General features: G+C 39.7%; 1 protein-coding gene across 14 annotated transcripts in view; it reads right to left on the bottom strand.

The window, feature by feature from the left end:
• The window catches only part of PHACTR4 (phosphatase and actin regulator 4), a 134396-nt gene that overhangs the window by 25966 nt on the left and 85594 nt on the right, over positions 1 to 22836 (bottom strand). For 8 of the 14 annotated variants that reach the window (XM_045035382.1, XM_045035380.1, XM_045035384.1 and 5 more), the window contains 3 exons: positions 4379 to 4402; positions 2788 to 2961; positions 2284 to 2364 (listed from right to left, as the gene is read on the bottom strand). In XM_045035382.1, coding sequence (XP_044891317.1) covers positions 2284 to 2364; positions 2788 to 2961; positions 4379 to 4402 — 279 coding nt within the window. Of the gene's footprint in view, positions 1 to 2283; positions 2365 to 2787; positions 2962 to 4374; positions 4403 to 18493; positions 20157 to 22836 lie in introns of those variants that run through there. The other 6 variants (XM_045035385.1, XM_019836482.3, XM_011284505.4 and 3 more) reach the window with 3 other exon arrangements.

Raw genomic sequence — 22836 nt, 5'->3', positions numbered from 1 at the left:
AGTAGACGAATTACTGGGTCATATGGTAATTCTATCTTTATTTTTTTGAGGAACATCCATACTGTGTTCCATAGTGGCTGCACCAGTTTATATTCCCACCAACAGTGTATGAGAGTTCCTTTTCCTCCACATCGTTGCCAACACCTGTTATTTCTTGTTTTTGATTCTAGCTATTCTGATAGGTATGCCGTGGTATCTATTTCATTGTGGTTTTGATTTGCATTTCCCTGATGATTAGTGATGCTGAGTATCTTCTTGGATCTGTTGGCCATCTGTATGTCTTCTTTGGAAAAATGTCTATACGTGTCTTCTGCCTATTTTTTAACTGGGTTATTTGTTTTTTTGGTGTTGAGTTGTAGAAGTTTTTTACTATTTCATCAGATATTGACCCTTTACTGAATATATCATTTGCAAATATCTTCTCCCATTTGGCGTGTTATCTTTTTGTTTTGTTGACAGTTTCCTTTAACATGCAAAAGCTTTTTATTTTGGTGGAGTACTGATAGTTTAATTTTGCTTTTGTTTCCCTTGCCAAAGGAGACATATTTAGAAAAATATTTCTATAGGAGATGCCAAAGAGATTACTGCCCATATTCCCTTCTAGGAATTTTATGGTTACAGGTCTCACATTTAGGTCTTTATTCCGTTTTTTTATTTAATTTTTTTTTCCTAATTTTTTTAAATTTAGAGACAGAGGGTGAGCACATGAGCAGGAAGAGGGGCAGAGGGAGAGGAATCCCAAGTAAGCTCCACACTCACTGCAAGGCCTGACACGGGGCTTGATCCCACAAAGCTGGGATTATGACCTGAGCTGAAATCAAGAGCTGGATGTTCAACTGACTGAGCCACCCAGGCGCCCCTTGGTCTTTGATCCATTTTGAATTTATTTATTTATTTATTTATTTATTTATTTATTTATTTATTTAATTTTTTTTTCAGCGTTTTTTTTAATTTATTTTTGGGACAGAGAGAGACAGAGCATGAACGGGGGAGGGGCAGAGAGAGAGGGAGACACAGAATCGGAAACAGGCTCCAGGCTCCGAGCCATCAGCCCAGAGCCTGACGCGGGGCTCGAACCCACGGACCGCGAGATTGTGACCTGGCTGAAGTCAGACGCTTAACTGACTGCGCCACCCAGGCGCCCCTGAATTTATTTTTATGTATAGTGTAAGGAAGTGGTCCAGTTTCTTTCTTATGCATGTAGCTGTCCAGTTTTCCCAACACCATTTGTTGAAGAAACCATCTTTTCTTCTATTGGATATTCTTTTTTTTAATGTTTATCCATTTTGAGAGAGAGAGAGGAAGCACAAGCAGGGGAGGGGCAGAAAGAGGGGGACAGAGAGAGAATCTCAAGCAGGCTCTGCCCTGTCGGCACAAAGCCCAACGCAGGGCTCAATCTCAGGTATCATGAGATCATGACCTGAGCTGAAATCAAGAGTCAGACACTTAACCGACTGAGCCACCCAGGAGCCCCCACAAATTGTTTTTATGTTTTATTATCAGTAGACATTTGGATTCTTTCCAATTTTGTTCTCCTGTTAGTAAATATTGCTGCTACAAGCATATTTGTATGTATATGTTCTCCTGATACCCATGTATACATGTTTTTGTTGAGTATATACCAAGTTCTGGACATGCTGGCACATAGGTATGCATACCTCCAGGTTTCACGGATAGGTAGTTTAGGCTAAACTATTAAAAAAATTTTTTTAAGTAATCTCTATGCTCAACATGAGGGTGGAACTCGACCCTGAGATCATGAGTTGCATGCTCCACTGACTGAGGCAGCCAGGTGCCCCCATTTGTACGTGTTCTTTAGCGAACTGTCCAGTGCTTCTGGAGGTTCTTTCACTGAGTTGTTTTTTCTCTTTTTATAGAAATTAAAAAAAAAAAAATTCCAGATGCATGAACAGTTTTGTTAAAGAATCTCTTCTCCCGGGGCGCCTGGGTGGCTCAGTCGGTTAGGCGTCCGGCTTCGGCTCAGGTCACGATCTCGCAGTCCGTGAGTTCAAGCCCCGCATCAGGCTCTGTGCTGACAGCTCAGAGCCTGGAGCCTGTTTCAGATTCTGTGTGTCCCTCTCTCTGACCCTCCCCTGTTCATGCTCTGTCTCTCCCTGTCTCAAAAATAAATAAAACGTTAAAAAAAAAAAAAATTAAAAAAAAAAAAAAAGAATCTCTTCTCCCTCCCAACAATATCAATAACAAAAGAAAATTCAAATACGTAGTCAGGATCAAACAACAAGTGTACAGAGACAGACATATGTAGTTTATTTACAAACTCACCCTGCTCAGAGTCTTCCAAAAGAACCCCTCTTTTAACCAGCTCTTCTCTCGGTTTTCGCATAGATATTTTCCGCTCTAAAACTAACATTAAATTGGAAAACACTCAGCAATGTGGCAGTTAAAGGTCAACGTTAAGCATTCTAACTTGACAGACCCAAGAATAATGTGGTTCAATTTTCTATCTTCTGGAAAGAAAGAACAGGAAAACTTCAAATTTAAACTTAATTTATTTCATATCCTGTGTTATTGGGAAAACAGCATTTCCAAAAGGAACTATCCTTATTCATCACTTGATAAACTTTAAGCCCATTAAAATAGCAATCTGGGGATGAGGCTACAGTATATAAGGCTTAGTGAGTGACCGCTGGGTTTTATTTCTAAAAGCTTGAATTCCTTCTTCAAATAGGGGGTTTTAATAGCTTGGGGAGAGAATGAAAAAGTTAGGTACTTCTAAAATAAGAAACTCTTTAACTCAGAACATATATTTAAATCTTAATATCTCACCTTCTGATGTCTCTTTGAATTTATCACTACTTTTTTTTTTCCGCCATTTCCAGGGCTTGAAGATTTTGCCAAAGCCTGAGAACTTGCTCTTCCTTTTGGTGGGAGGCGTCATGTCTCCTGCTTCCACACTGTCCATGACCATGCCTGGGTCTGCGGTGGGCTGGCCTGCTTCTTCTGTGATACGGTGAAAGGCACACAGGGAAAGGAACAGCCAATTTATTATTTCAGGATAATCTCTATAAGGTCCCTTCCCCTCTCTTCCTGTGGTAGTTGGAAAAGATCAGAGCAATGATAAACAATCATGCAGACAGATTCCTGGACATCATCACATGGACACCAAACATCAAAATCCGTAACAGATAAATAACTAACAGGGAAAAACAACCAAACCAAGCTGACATCATTTTAGGACAAAAATTCAATGAGATGATCATAACCAGCTCAAAACCTCTAAAGGCGTGCGTACTCACACATGCGTGCGCACACACACACAAACACACAAATGTGGATGTCTTTTCAATACGCAGGAGATCTGGCCCCAGTGCGGCCTATTGCTGTTGCCATTGTCATCCTCTTGGCGTGGGGGAGGCCCTCCCCAGCTAACATTACTGCCTCCCGTGTCACTGAAGCAGGGGGTTCCATCTTTAGTGAGGGAGTCATCATTCTCTACTAAACACTTCACTCCCTCTGTCCTCCTCTCTCAGGACATTAACAGTTCAGAGGGGCTAACACAGTAAGTGTTAACACCTTACTTGTATCTGTTTTTCAGATTATTTTCTTCCTTCACAAGACCCTAGGTTTGGAGCGCTAGACGGGGCCTGGAGCATTACAGAGAGAGTGCTTGAAAATGAAATCTTTTTGGGGGTACTTGGGTGGCTCAGTTGGTTAAGCCTCCAACTCCTGATTTCGGCTTAGGTCATGATTTTACAGTTTGAGGGGTTGAGCGCCGCGTTGGGCTCCACACCGAAAGCATGGGGCCTGCTTGGGATTCTCTCTTTCCCTTTCTCTCTCTGCACCCCTCTCAAAATAAATGAACATGAAAAAAAAAAAAAGAAATATCTTGGGGCTCCTGGGTGGCTCAGTCAGTTAAGTGTCCAACTCTTGGTTTCAGCTCGGGTCACGATCTCACAGTTTGTGAGCTCGAGTCCGACACTAGGCTCCGCACTGACAGTTTGGAGCCTGCTTGGAATCTTCTCCCTTTCTCTCTGTCCCTGCCCTGCTCGTGCTCGTGCTCTCTCTCTCTCAAAATAAATAAATAAACTTAAAAAAAACTCTTTTTAAATGAAATCTTTTTGGAAATCAGAGGTGAGATTCCAGTTTGCCTATGACAATATTGCTTTAGGGACAATCCTGATCTTAAGGATATGACAAGAAACATAACTGACATGGTGTATGTGCAGGACTGAAACGAATGGCCATGAGTTTCTCATAATGACCACACATGCAGGGTTTTAGTTAGTTAGCTTTAGTGGCAGAAAAAGGAGCAGCCAAGACTGGGCCAAGAATAATAATAATAATATAAAAAAATAAAAGCAGGAAAGCAACAAAAAAAGCAGGAAGGCAACACAATACAGCTTTGCACTCCACCTACTGTCCCAGGGTTCTCTGGAGAAGTCTAGAGGAGAAGAAAAAAAGAGTCACGTGGAATAACCATCCTGAAATTAAAGTGGAACCTTTACTTTACAGAAATACATCAAGGACCACACAGTATATTATCACATGTAATAAGTTAACATGTTTATTGTACACAATTTCACATCCGAAGGAAATAACGCTCTTCTTGGGGAGGATAAACGGGCATAACATATGCACTTCAAAAATTATTTCCTTTAATACTGTAGATATTTTTTCATAAAAGAAAATACATAATCAACAAGCACTAATTTTTTGTTAAGAAACACTTGCAAAATTCAATCTTTTTTGGTTGATAAACGGGAGTCTTAGGGAAGCCTGCTGATGAAAGTCAGACTTTACACAATTGTCACGTTTAGAGTGCAGCAGTGACCGCTAGATGCATTATTTGACTGTGTATTGATGACAGGCAAAACAGGGTCCTGGTTACTGAAGTGCAACAGATTGAGAGGAGAGGACAGAGCCTCTTTTCTTCAGGTACAGGATTTACTCGAACACATCCTGAGTCTCAACTACTTTAATTACTTCCATGATATGCAAGAGAATCTCATTGTTCTAACGCTGGACCATATTTTTATAAGTTTACTTGCCATGGACATCAGAACAACTCCTGTGACAGAAATTCCCCCAGTGGTGCCTGGGATGGAGCCCCAGAGGTGGCACATGGGCAAATACATGTGTTGCTTGCTTGCTTGCTTATTTATTTATTTATTTATAAAAGTGCTTATTTATTTCTGAGAGTGTGAGCGGGGGAGGGGCAGAGAGAGAGAGAGAGAGGGAGACACAGAATCTGAAGCAGGCTTCAGGCTCTGAGCTGTCAGCACAGAGCCCGATGCGGGACTTGAACCCACGAATGGTGACATCATGACCTGAGCCAAAGTGGGACGCTTAACCAACTGAGCCACCCAGGCGCCTCTAGTGTTGCTTCTTTAATGTTTTTTTTTGAGAGAGTGAGAGAGCAAGAGACAGAGCATGAGTGGGGAAGGTACAGAGAAAGAAGTAGATACAGAATCCGAAGCAGGCTCCAGGCTCTGAACTATCAGCACAGAGCCCAACGTGGGATTCAAATCCACGAACCGCGAGATCGTGACTTGAGCCAAAGCCGAACGCTTAACTGACTGAGACACCCAGGCACCCCACGTGGTGTTGCTTTGAAGAGCCAATGCTTTAAGACCGTATTCTCCCAATCATGAGATGTCAATGAGACCTCAAGGCATTTCAGATATACCATACAATATAATATTTAACATATGCTAATGATAACACTTTCAGAAATGGAGCTAAGTACCATAAGTGTTCATAGTCTCCTTACTTGCTAGAGGCAAGGAGAGACTGAAACTTGAAATGTCCTGCTGACCCACCTACTGAATGAACTTCACTCAGCTCCAAATGACACACAGGAAAATGCTTGTTTGATTAAAAGCACTAAGGAAGATAATATAAAAACTCAAAAAACAAAACAACTAACAATATGAAAGAAGACGTGAGTGCTAGGTGCTATTTTTTACAAGGAAAAGCAGCCAGAAATCTTCAGGAATTTTAGGTGAGAGTGGATTCACAAAGTCCTTGAATGAAACAGCCAATCTGGCTTACTGTCTGTCTTGCCAGGTGTCTAACCACTTTCAGAGGTAGAACTTAGTTCTTCCCTTTGAATTCTTCCTTATTATACAATGGATTTATGTGTCCCCTTTCTCTTATGTATTCAAAACAGTAAAATCAGGATATCTTCAAACATATTCATGTCTGCTGGCCATATGAACTCAAGACAAGTTCAGTTTATATTCAAAAGTACAGTTTGTGTGGAAAATACCAATAGCTATAATAAAAACAAATATGTCTGCCATCACATCTACTGCTAAGAATAGCCCTCCTCTTTCTTTGTGTAAAGAAAGTTATTGAATATGGTCACTGAATATGAACAGCAGAGAAAGGGGCACCTGGTTGGCTCAGTTGGTTAAGTGTCTGACTCTTGATTTCAGCTCAGGTCATGATCTCATGGTTCATGAGTTTGAGCCCTGCATTGGGCCTGCTTGGGATTCTCTCTCCCTCTCTCTCTGCCCCTCCCCTGCTTGTACTCTCTCTCAAAATAAATAAACATTAAATTTTTTTTTCAAATAAAAAAATAAATTAAAAAATGAGAGAGAACAGCTTTTTCTTTGATATTTTATACAAATGTGCTTGCTTTTCATGTTTATAAAACTTTTAGAAGCATATATGCCTCTTGCCTTATGCAGTGGGGGGTTCAGCCACTGAACCACCCAGCCCTGACCTAATTATTATCCCAAATTCATTCATTCTTATAACATTTTCATATATTCTTATATTCTCCACACTCCTCCCCTCCATATGACAAGTACAGCATCATTACAGTAACTTCTAAATCTATTCAAATACTTGGTATCAGCCCAGTTACCTTTTCAAAATACAGAATCTCCAGGTGGTGGAACCCAGAAATCTATTTTTAAAAAATCTTCACAGGTGATTCCTATGATCAGCCAGGTTTGTTAAACCCAATCCCAGATTATTATCTGGAAATGGTATGCATGTTCAAAGAGACAGGCAGACCTGCTCTGTATGTAACCTAATTCTTTGTTGAAGAAAAACAAAGTAGAAAATCCTAACATCATTCAGTGTTTCCTACTTAAGCATAAGTATTCCTACAGAAGAACTGTAAGGGTCTTTCCTTTGCGTCTTAGTTTCAGATATAGTTTAAATTAAAAATAAACAATGAAAAAGTTTGCAGGTTTTTTTTTCCAGATTTATATTGTGTTCCATGTGCACTTTGGAAACATGGTATCTTATGCAGTTGAGCGTAGTGTTTTATGTATGCCATTAAGTCAAGTTGTTTAATCATGTTATCTAAATCATTAATATCCTTTCTGATTTGTCAGCTTGTTCTAAAAATTACTGAGAGAGGAATGTTAACATCTCTACTTAGGAAAATGGATTTGTCTCTTTCACTTTCTAGTTCTATTAATTTTTTTTTCATATACATATATGTTAATATTTTACTTCTGAGGCGCCTGGATGGCTCAGTCAGTTAAGCATCCAACTTTGGCTCGGGTCATTATCTTAGGGTTCGTGAGTTCGAGCCCTGTCAGGCTCTGTGTTGACAGCTTGGAGCGTTGAGCCTGCTTTGTATTCTGTGTCTCCCTCTCTCTCTTCCCCTCTCCTATTCACACACTGTCTCTTTAAGATAAACATTTAAAAACAATTAAAAAACATAAATTAAAAATATGATTTTATTTTTAAGTAATCTCTATACCCAATGTGGGGCTAGAAGTAACAACCCCGAGATTAAGAGTCACATGTTCCTCTGACTGAGCCAGCCAGGTGCCCTTGTTTTATTTTATTTTTTTATTTTTTTATTTTTTTCAACGTTTATTTATTTTTGGAACAGAGAGAGACAGAGCATGAACGGGGGAGGGGCAGAGAGAGAGGGAGACACAGAATCCGAAACAGGCTCCAGGCTCCGAGCCATCAGCCCAGAGCCCGACGCGGGGCTCGAACTCATGGACCGCGAGATCGTGACCTGGCTGAAGTCGGACGCTTAACCGACTGCGCCACCCAGGCGCCCCCAGGTGCCCTTGTTTTATAAAATTTTTATTTATTTATATTCTTAAATGTTTATTTATTTTGAAAGCAAGAGCGAGGGAGGGGCAGAGAGCCCGATGCAGGGCTTGAACTCACAAAACTGTGAGATCATGACCTGAGCTGAAGTTGGATACTCAAATGACTGAGCCACCCAGGAGCCCCTATACTTTATTTAATTTTTTTAACGTTTATTTTTGACACAGAGAGACAGAGCGCAAGTGGGGGATGGGCAGAGAGAGGGAGACAGAATCTGAAGCATGCTCCAGGCCCCAAGCTGTCAGCAAAGAGCCCTGATGCAGGGCTCGAACCCACAAACCGCAAGATTGTGACCTGAGCCAAAGTAACGTAACCAACTGAGCCACCCAGGCACCTGAGCCCCTATACTTTAAAGCCATGTTATTGGATATATAGAAATTTAGAGTTATATCTTTCTATTAAAATACGCTTTTATCATTATGAAATTCCCTGTGTCAATCTAATGAAACTTTTGCCTTGATTTTGTTTTTCTATCTAGTTTGACAATTGTTGTCCTTTAGAGTGTTTAGTCCATTTATATTTAATGCGCTTTTTAAATGTTTTTAAATTTATTTTGAGAGAGAGCATGAGCGAGCAGAGGGGCAGAGAAAAAGGGAGACAGAGGGATCCCAAGTAGGCTCCGCACTGGTAGTGTGGAGCCAGATGTGAGGCTCCATCCCACAAACTGTGAGATCATGGCTAGAGTCAAAATCAAGTCCAGCATATACATAAGTACACAAAAGAAAACAATTCTCCCTAAACCTATGTTCTTATAAAAATGCATTATTTCCCACATGAAAATCAGTCTGAAACTACTCCTCAAGGATATATTTCCTCGATATTTGGAGCAGTAATACATGTGAAAGTGAGTGGATTTGGATTACCCAAACAATACTTTCTACTCCCATATTCTTTAAAAAAAAATTTTTTTTTTAATGTTGATTTTTGAGAGAGAGAGAGAGAGAGAGAGAGAGAGAAAGAGAGAGAGAGAGAGAGAGAGAGAGCACGAGCAGGAGAGGAGCAGAGAGAGACAGGAAGACACAGAATCTGAAACAGGCTCAGGCTCTGAGCTGTCAGCACAGAGCCCGACGTGGGGCTCGAACTCACAAACCGTGAGATCATGACCTGAGCCGAAGCCAGACGCTCAACAGACTGAGCCACCCAGGCGCCCCTACTCCCATATTCTTTGAAGCATACCACCCACCCGTTTGCCATGAGTAAAACCTTGTGCAAAATGAGTTACAGACCAAATTTAACGATGACCTAAATTCATCAGATGTAAATTTTTCAGGTGTAGAATGTATGCATAAATCTGTGATGTCTGCAGCTGACAGATCTAATGAAGCCACTACTCTCTGTAGCATTCTTGGATTCAGTGATTCAGGTTTCTTACTATGACAGGAAGAAAATTCAATTGCATTGCTTACAAAACTGCAATAGAAAGAGAAACTGACAGATGAAAAAAATCATACAAAAAAAAGTATATTCAAGAATCTAGAAATCATCCCTTTAGAATTTTTTAATGATGAAAATTTAATGATGAAAAAAAAGCCTGGGTGGTTTAGTCAGCTAAGCATCCGACTGTGCGGAGCCTGCTTGGGATTCTCACTCTTTCCTGTCTCTGCCCTCCCCCACTTGCACTTTTTCTCTCTCTCTCTCTCTCTCTCCCTCAAAATAAATAAATTAAGAAATACAGACTTGGAGTCACATTTGTATACTCCACTGTTTCTGCTTAAACTAGTTATGGAATTAAAAATGGCCTTATGGCTCCATTCTGTTTTCCATGAGAGCCCAAACAAGCTAGTTTCCCTTTGTTTGCCAGAACACTGGGTATAGGATGCTGGTTATAGTTTTACGATTGTGTGTCCTAAAGAAAATACCTTTTTCTTTGAGTCATGTAGCCCACTAGGAAAGTATGTCAGAGTTGGAGATCTTGGTGTTTTTTGGAGGTAGTGGAGGTTGGGAGAGGAAGATAACCAATCAAATTAGTTTGGAATTTCTGGTTTCAGGAGTACCCTGACACTATGCCCTGGTATTTAAACTACCTGCTCCCTCACTCAAGCCGTAGCACGTCATACTTCATAGGCTTCTTCTTCCTTTTTTTAAATGTTTATTTATTTATTTTGAGGGGGGAGGGGCAGAGAGAGGGAAAGAGAGAGCATCCCAAGCAGGCTTCATGTTGTCTGCACAGAGTCTGATGAAGGGGTCAGTCTCATAAACCATGAGATCATGACCTGAGCAGAAACCGAGAGTTGGGCTCAAATGACTGAGTCACCCAGACACCCCTAGACTTGTTCCTTATACCATGTATTATGCAGAGTTCTATTACTTTCTTTCTTCAACCCTCAGATTTTTCCTGATCAATATTAATTCAGGTTTTTTAGTTCCAGTTTAGTTGTTCCAGACGAATTTCTGGGGTGATTTTTTAATAAACATGTAATATTTTTTTAAGTTTATTTTTTATTTTGAGAGAGAGAGAGAGAGAGAGAGAGAGAGAGAGAGAGAGATTGGATTCCAAGCAGGCTCCCCGCTGTCAGCATGGAGCCCAACACAGGGCTCGAACTCACGAAGTGTGAGATCATTACCTGGGCTGAAATCAAGAGTTGGACGCTTAACTGATTGAGCCACCCAGGTACCCCCAAATGTATATTATTATTAAAAATTACTTAACACTTTTCATCTTCAGATAAAGTATTCATTAACTATTAGCTGTAGTTATACATTACACCTACATTACTTGCTAGAGATAAGGATAAAACAGGGTTAAACAAAAAGCCATAGGTCAAAGATAATGTTTGTTATCAGAAATCTGAATCTGATTTATAACCAATTCTTTTTTTTTTTTTTTTAAGAGAGAGAGAGAGAGAGAGAGAATGCTAGCAGGTAAAATGGTCAGAGAGAGAATCTTTTTTTAAATTCTTTTTTTTTTTTAGTGTTTATTTATTTTTGAGAGACAGAGAGAGACAGCATGAGCCGGAGAGGGCAGAGAGAGAGAGAGGGAGACCCAGAATCTGAAGCAGGCTCCAGGCTCTGAGCTGTCAGCCCAGAGCCCGACGTGGGGCTCAAACTCACAGACCGTGAGATCATGACCTGAGCCGAAGTCGGACGCTCAACCGACTGAGCCACCCAGGCGCCCCGAGAATCTTTTTTTAAATTAAAAAAAGATGTTTATTTACTTATTTAGAGAGAGAATGAGCAAGCAGAGGAGGCGCAGAGAGAGAGAGGGAGAGGAAGAATCCCAAGCAGGCTCTGTGCTGACAGCACAGAGCCCGATGTCGGGCTCAATCTCACAAATTCTAAGATCATGGCCAGAGCCGAAATCAAGAGTTGGACACTTAACCAACTGAGCCACCCAGGTGTTCTAAGAGAGACAGAGAAAATCTTAGGCAGGTTCCATGTTTAGGAGCCCAATATAGGTCCTGGGATCGTGACCTGAGCCTAAATCAAGAGTCAGATGCTCTACCAACTGAGCCACTCAGGTGCCCCTGACTTATAACCACATTTTTTTAAAGTTTATTTATTTTTGAGAGAGAGAGAGAGAGAGAGAGAGAGAGAGAGAGAGAGAGAGAGAGAGACTGGCAGAGAGAGGGAGACTGAGAATCGCAAGCAAGCTCTGCACTATCAGTGCAGAGCCCAATGAGGGGCTCGAACTCATGTACCGTGAAATCATGACCTGAGCCAAAATCAAGTCTGATGCTCAACCTATTGAGCCACCCAGGCACCCCTATAACCAATTCTGAATTACCCATGTTGGAAGGTAAAGTAAGGCACAGGCAACTGGAGTCAGTAGAAAACTTAGTTTTCAATACAGCCTTCACTACCCTCTCCCCTTCATTAGGCTTGTTTATAGTAAGTAACAAAATTATCGGGTCTTAGTTCCACCTCTATTTCTTGTACCTTATTAAGTTTTAAAATGTTTAGATTTAAAGTGTATAAAGTTTTCCCATTTTACCCATAAATCCTTTATAATAACCAGCTTTTTGTCAAAAATTTAAAAATCTATAGTTTTATGCAACAAGATACACACTCCATTATCAAGAAGTATCAATTATGGGCGCCTGGGTGGCTCAGTCAGTTAAGCATCTGACTTTAGCTCAGGCCATGAGTTCAAGTCCTGCATCAGGTGGGCATGAGCCCTGCTTCCAGTGAGCCCCAGTTTTCTCTCTCCCTCCCTCTTTCTCCCTGCCCCTTGTGGGATTCTCTCTCTGCCCTTCATTCACTTATACCATCTCTCAAAAAAAAAAAAAGTGTTAATTATCCTTTTTTAAGTTTAAGCATGACTTGCATGACTTGCTTTACATATATTGTGATCAGTTATTTTTATAATCTAATAGTTCTGGGATTTTTTTTTTTTTTTAATGCTCATTGAGTTTGAAACAGATCTTGTGTTTATACAAGCATTTTAACAGCATCAAAACCTTGTAAATGGAGAACATTAATTTATGGTACTTACACTACTGCACTTACTCATTTTTGCTTTCTAAAAGAGGATTATTATTGGATTTAAAGAACTGTTTTAGAAAACTACAACAAAATTACAGAAAGCAAAATCTGCCACCACTGAACAAAGCAGGCTTTGTCTAGAGCAGGCCCATAACTTCCCTTGGAAATACTGCAAGGTTCTGACCTTCAGGAAATAGAATTGGGCAAAGCACTGGAGAAGATAGGGAGAAAGTCTCTCTCTGCACCTGCAGGTACAGTTAGGTCTGGGATTCCAACTCTGGTAAAATAGTTTTCTGGCCATGACTGAATCAAAATGTGTACACTTTTTGATAAAAATTCCAAGTTGAGAGTAAGGTTTTATAGTGAGGTGCCAGAAAATATAGATTCTCTCATGGAAAAAAGGCTTAAACTTTCCCAAGTTTTCCTGCAGGGAGAAAAAGGGGCTGTTGAGAAAATCCACTGGAGCAGAGAGAAGGGTCAATAATTTGTGGTTGGCAGGCCACATTCGATAACAGAAAACCCTATTATAAGGAGTCCATGTCAGACTCCTATTCTACTGCTTCCTCCTCATTCCTGACTACATGTGAAAGTGTGCCTGTTCCTTCTTTCCCGGAGGAAACCATTTATTGTTACACCTCGGTAAGTATGAAAAAATGTCTCTGATAACTCTCATAAGCAAATAATGCCAAGTTTTTCTTCAAAGGGTTATAAAGTAGTTTATTCTTAATTAACCCATCTATTATTTATTCCTATGTTAATATTGTTATATACCTACATTAAATTTTATCCATCCAACATTCTCCTTACTGATTTTACCCTATATTTCTAAATCACCTTGCCCCAAATTACTCCATCATCATGGGCTTGAGAACCCGTAACTATGAATTTTAGAGCAAAATGAATCAAAAGGTGATGGAAAACGAATGTAGGAAAGAGGAAAATATTATAATACGGTACCTTTTAAAGAAATATATTCCTATGTAAAAGTTAAAAAAAAAAGAGGCTAATTTTTGAATGAAAAATATATGAAGGGTCAAAAAGGAAAAAACAAAAACACAAACCTAGAGATAAGAGAATAGAAAGGCAGAGAGAAAGAAAGTTCCAGACTAAATGGTAGAGTACAGTTTATTAAAATTATTTGGTCCCTTACCCAAGGGATACAGGAGTACTGATGCATAGGGGCACTTGTACCCCAATGTTTATAGCAGCACTCTCAACAATAGCCAAATTATGGAAAGAGCCTAAATGTCCATCAACTGATGAATGGATAAAGAAATTGTGGTTTATATACACAATGGAGTACTACGTGGCAATGAGAAAGAATGAAATATGGCCCTTTGTAGCAATGTGGATGGAACTGGAGAGTGTTATGCTAAGTGAAATAACAGAGAAAGACAGATACCATATGGTTTCACTCTTATGTGGATCCTGAGAAACTTAACAGAAACCCATGGGGGAGGGGAAGGAAAAAAAAAAGGAAAAAGAAGAAGGAAAAAAAAAAAAAAAGAGGTTAGAGTGGAAGAGAGCCAAAGCATAAGAGACTCTTAAAAACTGAGAACAAACTGAGGGTTGATGGGGGGTGGGAGGGAGGGGAGGGTGGGTGATGGGTATTGAGGAGGGCACCTTTTGGGATGAGCACTGGGTGTTATATGGAAACCAATTTGACAATAAACTTCATATATTGAAAAAAAATAAAATTATTTGGTCTTGTGCCTAATTTAAGGACATGTGCTAATAATTAGCTGGCTGCTTTAATGTGATACACAGTAAAGGATTTTAGTGAAGACAGAAAGAGCTTTTACGTTGATCAAGAACTACAAAGTATTACTACTTGAACATTTTCTCTGAGTAAATATACAGGCTTCTCCTATGGACATATTTCACTTGAGGAAAAAAAATTTTATACGAACTACTGAGGATAATTGCTTATTCCCCTGAATGGACACTACAGCATAAACTCCTACTCTGGATTTAAATAATTGATTAATTCACCAATTGTTAGAGAGGTCCTATGGTAAAACTCTAGATGGATACTGACATAACATCTTATCTACGTGCATATGATTCCCCATGCAAAGGTTATTTATTTGAAAGCAGACTCTTCTTAATTAACAGCTCTGGACATCCAACATAAGCTACGGTCAACTAAGAAAGAAATACATCTTATCTGTTTTTTTGTTTTGTTTTTATTTAAAGATTTTATTTTTAAGTAATCTCTATACCTAACATGGGGCTCAAACCAACAACCCAAAGATCAAGAGTTGCATGTCCCACTGACTGAGCTAGCTAGATGTCCTAAGAATACACATTATCTTAAATTTATAAATATCTTGGATTTTTTTCTTTTAATATTTAAATTCTCAGCTAGAAAGTAAACTTCTCAAGGGCATAGACATGATTTATATCTATCAGCATCCACTAAAACATTTACAGTGCCTTAAATAATAAATATATTCAATATACCCAGTAATTAATTTTGTTTCACTTAGCTTGCTAAACTTAGAACCATCAGTTTTATTAATTTTTTTAAGTAAACTCTACCCCCAACATGGGGCTCGAACTCATGACCCCAAGATCAAGAGTTGCCTACTCTACCAACTGAGCCAGCCAGGTGCCCCAATACCATCAATTTTAAAGCTTAAAACGAATTACTATATTATAGGCCTAGAACTGTAAACAAATGATTTAAATCTTAATTTACTTTGTACATTTATCCTTCCAAAGAATCTGATAAGACTTTCCACACACTCATCCACTGAAATGCCTCTTAAATTTCATGAAGAAACAGTTATGTTTGGTAAAAGCCTTTAAAGCTAAGGTGTAGTGGGGCCTCCAGGTGGCTTAAGCATTCAACTCTTGATTTTGGCTCAGGTCATGACCCCATGGTCATGAGATCAAGCCCTGCCTCCGGCTCCGTGCTGAGCATGGAGCCTGCCTAAGATTTTTGCTCTTTCAAAAATAAAAAATAAAATTCTCTCTCTCTCTGTATCTCTGCCCCACTCTCTTGCTCATGCGTGCACTCTCTCCCTAAAAATAAAATAAATCTAGGGGCACCTAGGTGGCTCAGTCGGTTAAGCGTCTGACTTCAGCTCAGGTCATGATCTCACAGTTCGTGAGTCTGAGCCCTGCATCGGGCCCTGTGCTGACAGCTCAGAGCATGGAGCCTGCTTCAGATTCTGTGTCTCCCTCTTTCTCACTGCTCCCCACACCCCCTCCCAACCCCCCACCCTGCTCATGCTTTGTCTCTCTCTCTCAAAAGTAAATAAACATTAAAAAAATAATAATAAAAAATCTTGGGGCGCTTAAGTGGCTCAGTTGGTTAAGCGTCTGACTCTTGGTTTTGGCTCAGGTCATGATCTAGCAGTTTTGTGATCTCTGGCAGTGTGGACCCTGCTTGGGATTCTCTGTCTCCTCTTCTCTCTGCCCCTACCTCACTTGCACTGTCTCTGTCTCTCTCAAAATAAATAAATAAACTTTTTAAAAAAGTGAAAAAAAATAAATTTAATAAAAGAAATCTTGGGGCGTCTGGGTGGTCAGTTGATTGTCTGATGTTGGCTCAGATCATGATCTTGCAGTTCATGAGTTCCAGCCCCACGTTGGTCTCTCTGCTGTCAGCGCAGAGCCCACTTTAGATCCTCTGTCTGTCTCTTTCTCTCTCTCTCTCTCTGCACCTGCCCCTCATGCTTTCTCTAAAAAATAAACATTAAAAAATAAATAAATAAAAGGGGCGTAGTCAGTTAAGCATCCGACTCTTGATCTCAGCTCACAGTTTGTGAGTTTGAGTCCCACATTGGGCTCTGTGCTGATGGCACGGAGCTTGCTTGGGATTCTGTCTCTCCTTCTCTCTGCCTCTCCCCTGCTTGTGCTCTTTCTCTCTCTTGCAAAATAAACAAATAAACTTAAAAATTTTTAAATAAATAAAATAAACTGAAAAAAAAAGAATTCTTAAAAAATAAAGTAAAATAAAATAAAATAAAATAAAATAAAATAAAATAAAATAAAGCAATGGTGTAGTTCTCAAAGGTGTCAATGTTGACCCTTCATGACCTGGCCCTGATTTACTCAAATAGAATAAATCCTGAATTATAAGAAATATACTATAGTCTCCATTAAAATAGCTTACAGCCACCTATGAATTATCTAGGAAATAGAAAATAAAACCCAAAAACTAAAGCTAGAGAGAACAGGGGCACCTGAGTGGCTTAGTTGGTTGAACACCTGACTCTTGATTTCAGCTCAGGTCATGATCCCATGATCTCTGCTTGAGATTCTCTCTCTCTTCCTCTGTCCCTCTGCTCTGCTTGTGCTCACTCTCTTAAAAAAAAAAAAAATCTAGAGAGAATATAAAAATCTTAGGTGCCTGAGTGATTTCTAGTTCTGCTTTTAGGACTATTGGTAGACAGAAAAATTGATGAATTTGAGGCTCACTTTTTATCAAACAAAAATATCAAACTTTATCTACTTAGATGAAATATTTTTGTATATAGATGTTAGATGAGCATTCTTCCTAAGTAAGTTATATCCTATCAGTAATTTATATCTCTTTGCCTATTTCTTGGTTTTCAAATACCATTCATTTCCATCTCATAGATAAATGCCTAGCATTGTTTATATCCTTATCCTTATTAATGAAGAACTACAGGAGAAGTTAGTGACCCAAAAGTGAATTTACCAATTTCAGGAGAGTGGTTACCTCTGGGACCAAAGAAACAAAATGTCATCACAAGGGAATGCGGGCATGGGCATAGAGAGAGGGGTGGAGCGGGATATCTCTGTTTTTAATTTCATTTCTTAAGCTGGGCAGTGGCCCAAAGGATCCTTTGTATTTTTGTGTATTTTTGTCTATGCTTTTTTCTATTTATGAAAAATTTCACTAAAAATAAAAGAAAGTTTTAAAAATTGCTCATGATCAAGGTGAAGTGAATCAAGTCCTGACTTTGGTCCTAAAAATCTGTTGCTCTGTGATTCACTTTGTGATCCATGTGCTTCAGTTTCAGTAAAACATGAAAAATACTTTGTAGGAACTTCATCTGGCAAGATCTCAGGGGGGAAACACACTTTTAGAAACTAAATAATATTAAATCACGAGATATTTGGGAATGCTACCTGTGTTCCCACACTTTAAATGTTTTCTTTAAAGTCATCAACATTTTTCATTTCTGAAAAAAGAGCAGCCTAGGACTGAACATGTTTTCTGCTACTTCCTAAATCAAAGAGAAGGTATAAATCATTTTTTTAAGAGTGTAATATCAAGAAATGATTCATAGGCTTTCCCCCACTTTGCTTACATTTTCAACCCTTTAACAAATACCCACTTAAAACTATTTTTCCCACCTTTCCATCTTCATCTTATACAAAACTCCACACGGTTGGGAAAATGAGTCTTCAGTGACAATGGACTTCCACTTCACTTACAAGCCTTGAAACTCTAAGCTACACTTGTAATTACCAGCTTGCTCTCTAGCTATCTCTGAGACAAAAACACTTCAAATATAAAGCACTGACTTGAGAAATGTTTATATCAAAGAACTGCCTTACGAGAAATGGAAACACCAGCACAATGGGAAAAGCCTGAGACTTATCTGGAGGATGTATATATAACTGAGTCTAAGAAATTATGTCAATTCTTGAAAAAAGTCCCATTTATAGAAATCAGCTGTGCTACCTCCATACCATATACATACCAAGTCCTGCAACACGCTAGTAAAACATTGAATTCTAAATATGAGTTCCTGTAGCACTTATCTTCTGCAAGGGCAAGAAATTAATAGATAGTTTCCCTACACTATTATATATAAAAAACAAAACTCCGAAGGGCTCAAGTAAAACAAAACTATGAGTGGCAAATTAATATAATTGAATGAAAAACAACTTACAACGTTTCATTCATTCTTCACAAAGTTGTACACATCCTAAAGTTATAAACAACAAAATCCTCCTGGTCAACTCCCTATAAAATATTCAATTTCACATCTTCATCTGCCTTGCCTCTGTCAAAATTTCTTTGCCTTCTATTACTCACCAACTGCATCTGGATTTACCGGTCTGGAGACGTCAGCTTGCCCCATGATTAAATTGTCTGTGTCTCACGACAACAAACTGCCCCGGACCAAAGAAAACTTAAAAAGATAAATCCACATAAAGAAGAGACATGCACTCCTCTCTCAGTGTCACTGCCAAACGTCGGGAAAAAGCATGAGGTGAGTTAATTTGCTGGAGTTTCTGTTCCCTGTATCCCAGCCTGGGCACTTGTGGTTCTTACAAATATGTCTTCACGCTGGCTCTCTTCACACAGGAATGCCTGTCATTCCAGAGCGCACACTGTGAAGAGCTCAAGTGCAGGAAGGGGAGGAGACTGACAACTACATTCGGGCTGCTGTGTGGCCCGCCCCGAAAGGCCACACCTACTTCTCCTGCCGTAGAGCTTTTTTATAACTCTCCAGATTCACAGCTATAGAAGATTGGGAGCCTACTCCAGAGTAGAACTTGTAGATGTAATCATGCACAAAACGTCAGGGTTGTGCATTACACACTGATGGGAAAGGAGGTAGACTCAAAGATATGTCTTCAAGACAGGCTTGCCTCAAAAGTACCGACTGTTCTCACATTTCACGGCTTGCTCTAAAACCGTAGTATTTCCTACCTATAAGTGGCAGATCCAAAGCAGGATGAGATCTATACACAGGGGGAATTAATAACATTAGGAGTAATAGTTTAGGACTGAATATACCTTCCCTAAAAATAAATAGTTCTGAAAATTTTGCTTACTAAAATAATAAATTTGAAATAAATGTTTGACAGTATTTCTCTTCCTGCTCAAGCTCAATAACCACTAAATGACCTTGGGGATTACAAAATGATAGGTAATGACCCCACATGTTGTGTTGCATATAATACATGAAAATATCAGCTAACCACATGTCCCAACTGAAGGTGCAACTTGCATACTGATTTTTCTTTTTTAATGATATAACTAACTTACATATAGTCGAAGTACTTAAATATTAAGGATACAGCTTGATGAATTTTTATCCACAGACATACCTGTGTATGCTAACACTTAATTTGATAAATGCAAAAAGCCATATCTAACACAAGCTGCAGTGTTTAGCCTTATACGCTGGATTATTTCATTAACACCTGAAGGTAAAAATGGTAAACTAACACTTCTGAGCACTACATTATGGAGGTTGACATTGGTTACTGGATTTAATCACTGCCACAACTAACCATGCATTGTGAAGAGCATATTATTTAACCTATTATCAGATTAGGAAACTAAGGTTAGTAAGGTCAAATACTGTGACTTATGTCACCAAGTTTGTAAGTGCCAAAGCCCTAATATTCCTTCAACAAATGACGGCTGCGAAAAACAAAACAAACAACAACAAAACCCCAAAGCTTTTAGTTTAAATCTTAGTATTCCAAACCGAGCTCACAGAAGAATTTCTAGTATCTGGAATTTCCTTTTACCTTTCCTTAGTACCTTCTCCCTTCCCCCCGTTATTTTATCCCCTTTATCTGCTTTTGATACGGAAAAAAAATAGCAAAGATAACAAATAAGAAAATGATAAAGCCAAAGCAATGGTAAGAAAAAAAAGCGTAGAAAACCTCAGGCAACATTTTAATTGTTAATACTGGTAGCAGTCAGAAAAACATTATTACGTTGACCATTAAAATAGGAAAGAGAGGGGCGCCTGGGTGGCTCGGTCGGTTAAGCGTCCAACTTCGGCTCAGGTCATGATCTCACGGTCCATGGGTTCGAGCTCCGTGTCGGGCTCTGTTCTGACAGCTCAGAGCCTGGAGCCTGTTTCAGATTCTGTGTCTCCCTCTTTCTCTGGCCCTCCCCTGTTCATGCTCTCTCTCTCTCTCTGTCTCAAAAATAAATAAACGTTTAAAAAAAAATAAAATAAAATAGGAAAGAGAGTAAAAGGAAAAACATACTGAAAGAATGCTCTAATGCAAGAATATCCAATACCTTCAAACTCTGGCACTTACTTATTAGCCTAAAAGCAGAGCATGTGTAACAGCTGTTTCCACACTGTAAAATGGGAGGCAAAAGGTGGCACCTGCTGCCCAGCACCCAGTAGGTACTCAACATATTGTAGTAACCATCATCATCACCATCATCTTCCTCATCATGGATGTAACACAGCGTATGTTTAAGAGGATGAGCTTTGGGAGTGCCTGGGTGGCTCAGTCGGTTGAGCGTCTGACTTTGGCTCAGGTCATGATCTCACAGTCCGTGAGTCCCAGCCCCACGTCACGTACCGTGGTGACAGTTCTTGCTTCTTCGGATTCTGCACGTGTCTCTCTCTCTGCCCCTCCCCTGCTCATGCTCTGTCTCTCTCTCTCTCAAAAATAAATATTAAAAAAATTTTATTTTATTTTATATATAAAAAAGAGGATGTGCTTTGGAGGCAACTGAAATTTTAATTCCAGATCTATCACTAGGTGTTAACACTAGGCAAGTTCTTTTACTTCTCTGTGTCTCGATTTTCCATTCTGTAAAATGAGCATAACCATACTTAGCAGTACGAGGCAGTTGTGAGGATTAAATGACACGAACATAAATAGAGCCCTCTGCAATGTGCCTGGCACACAGAAAACTCTCAATAAATGCAAGCAATAATGATCACAGTTGCTATAGTAAAAGAAAACAAGTCCAGAAAGGAAAGGCCAAGTCAGGAGTAGCCAGACAATGGTACATGGCAAAAAAATAAGTCATTACAAAGAGGTTAGTCAGAAACGGAAGAGGATGACATTTCTGTATCATGAATCCAGGGAGCATATTGGAAGAAGCAGGCCAAGGAGGAAGTCTGAACACAATCAGGTTTGGTATACAAAAACAGCAAGCAGATGGAACAGCCCAGACAAAACGATTACTGTGAATAAGTTTAAACCAGGCACATCACACACACTCACAGCCCAGAAACAGTACTGGAGAATTTAGTTTATGTTGATAGGACCACACCAGAGTACAACAGATAGATTTATGGATCCTGGTATAGCTGCTGTTTACCACCTGGCAAATTTAAAGTTTATTTATGTACTTTGAGAAAGAGAGAGAAGAGAGTGTACAAGTGGGGGGGGGGGGTGGGAAAGGCAGAGAGAGAGGGAGGGAGAGAGAAAGAATCCCAAGCAGGCTTTCCATGCTCATGGAACAGAGCCCGACGTGCAGCTGGAGCTTATGAACCGTGAGATCATGACCTGAGCCGAAATCAAGAGTCAGATGCTCGGGGGCGCCTGGGTGGCTCAGTCGGTTAAGCGTCCGACTTCGGCTCAGGTCATGATTCACGGTCCATGGGTTCGAGCCCCGCGTCGGGATCTGTGCTGACGGCTCAGAGCCTGGAGCCTATTTCAGATTCTGTGTCTCTCTCTGACCCTCCCCCGTTCATGCTTTGTCTCTCGCTGTCTCAAAAATAAATAAACGTTAAAAAAAAAAAAATTAAGAGTCAGACGCTCAACTGAATGAACCATTCAGGTGCCTTGGCATTGGTTTCTTTCTGTGGCTGGTTTGTTAGATGCAAAAGCAAACATACCTGCTTCCTATGCTACATCAAATACTGTAATTCTTGTTCCCTGCTACCCCAACTTCCAGAAGGCAACATGGTTTGCCAATGGAAGAGAGCAGAGGCCCTGGAGGCCTGGAACAGAGGCCCTACATAAAATTTCAGCTTTCCCGTTTACTGATTAGGCAACTCCGAACAAGTTACTTTTAACTTACATGAGCCTCAGTTTCCACACCTGCAAAATGGAGAGAATTACTCACAGAGTTGTGAGGATTAAGAGAATTTTTAAAGAGCATGATGGTTGAAGTTGCTTAAAATATCTGGCACCCTCTAGCCCCACCTAGATTCTTTATATAAATGACCGCCCCCCAAAACGTTTAAATTTAAACACCACTGTTCTTTAAGAAAAACTGGGGATGTTCTGATAATGCTTTTCTGTCACTGAGGCTATATGTATGGCAGGCATGAAGTCATGCATGTTTACAAGCCTGCAATATGCTGGCCTATGTTAATGGGAGGAAGAAACTGAAGTTACACCGCCGGACTGTTTTCAGCTCCATGGAATGAAAGACCTCAGGCTAAAAAACTGGTGTTACACACATTCTGCCTTTTTGCTTTTTCTTCAAGTTTGTGTTTTGAAGACAGTAAGTTCTTTTTTTTTAATTTTATTTTTTAAATTTACATCCAAGTTAGTTAGCATATAGTGCAATAATGATTTCAGTAGTAGATTTCAGTGATTCATACCCTATGTACAACACCCAGTGCTCATCCCAACAAGTGTCTTCCTTAATACCCCTTCCCCATTTAGCCCATCCCCCCAACCACACCCCCTCCAGCAACCCTCAGTTTGTTC

Source organism: Felis catus, chromosome C1, assembly GCF_018350175.1.
Source record: "Felis catus isolate Fca126 chromosome C1, F.catus_Fca126_mat1.0, whole genome shotgun sequence".
Classification (NCBI taxonomy): domain Eukaryota; kingdom Metazoa; phylum Chordata; class Mammalia; order Carnivora; family Felidae; genus Felis; species Felis catus.
Note: the sequence above shows the minus strand (reverse complement) of the source record. Positions and strands in the feature narration are given on the sequence as shown.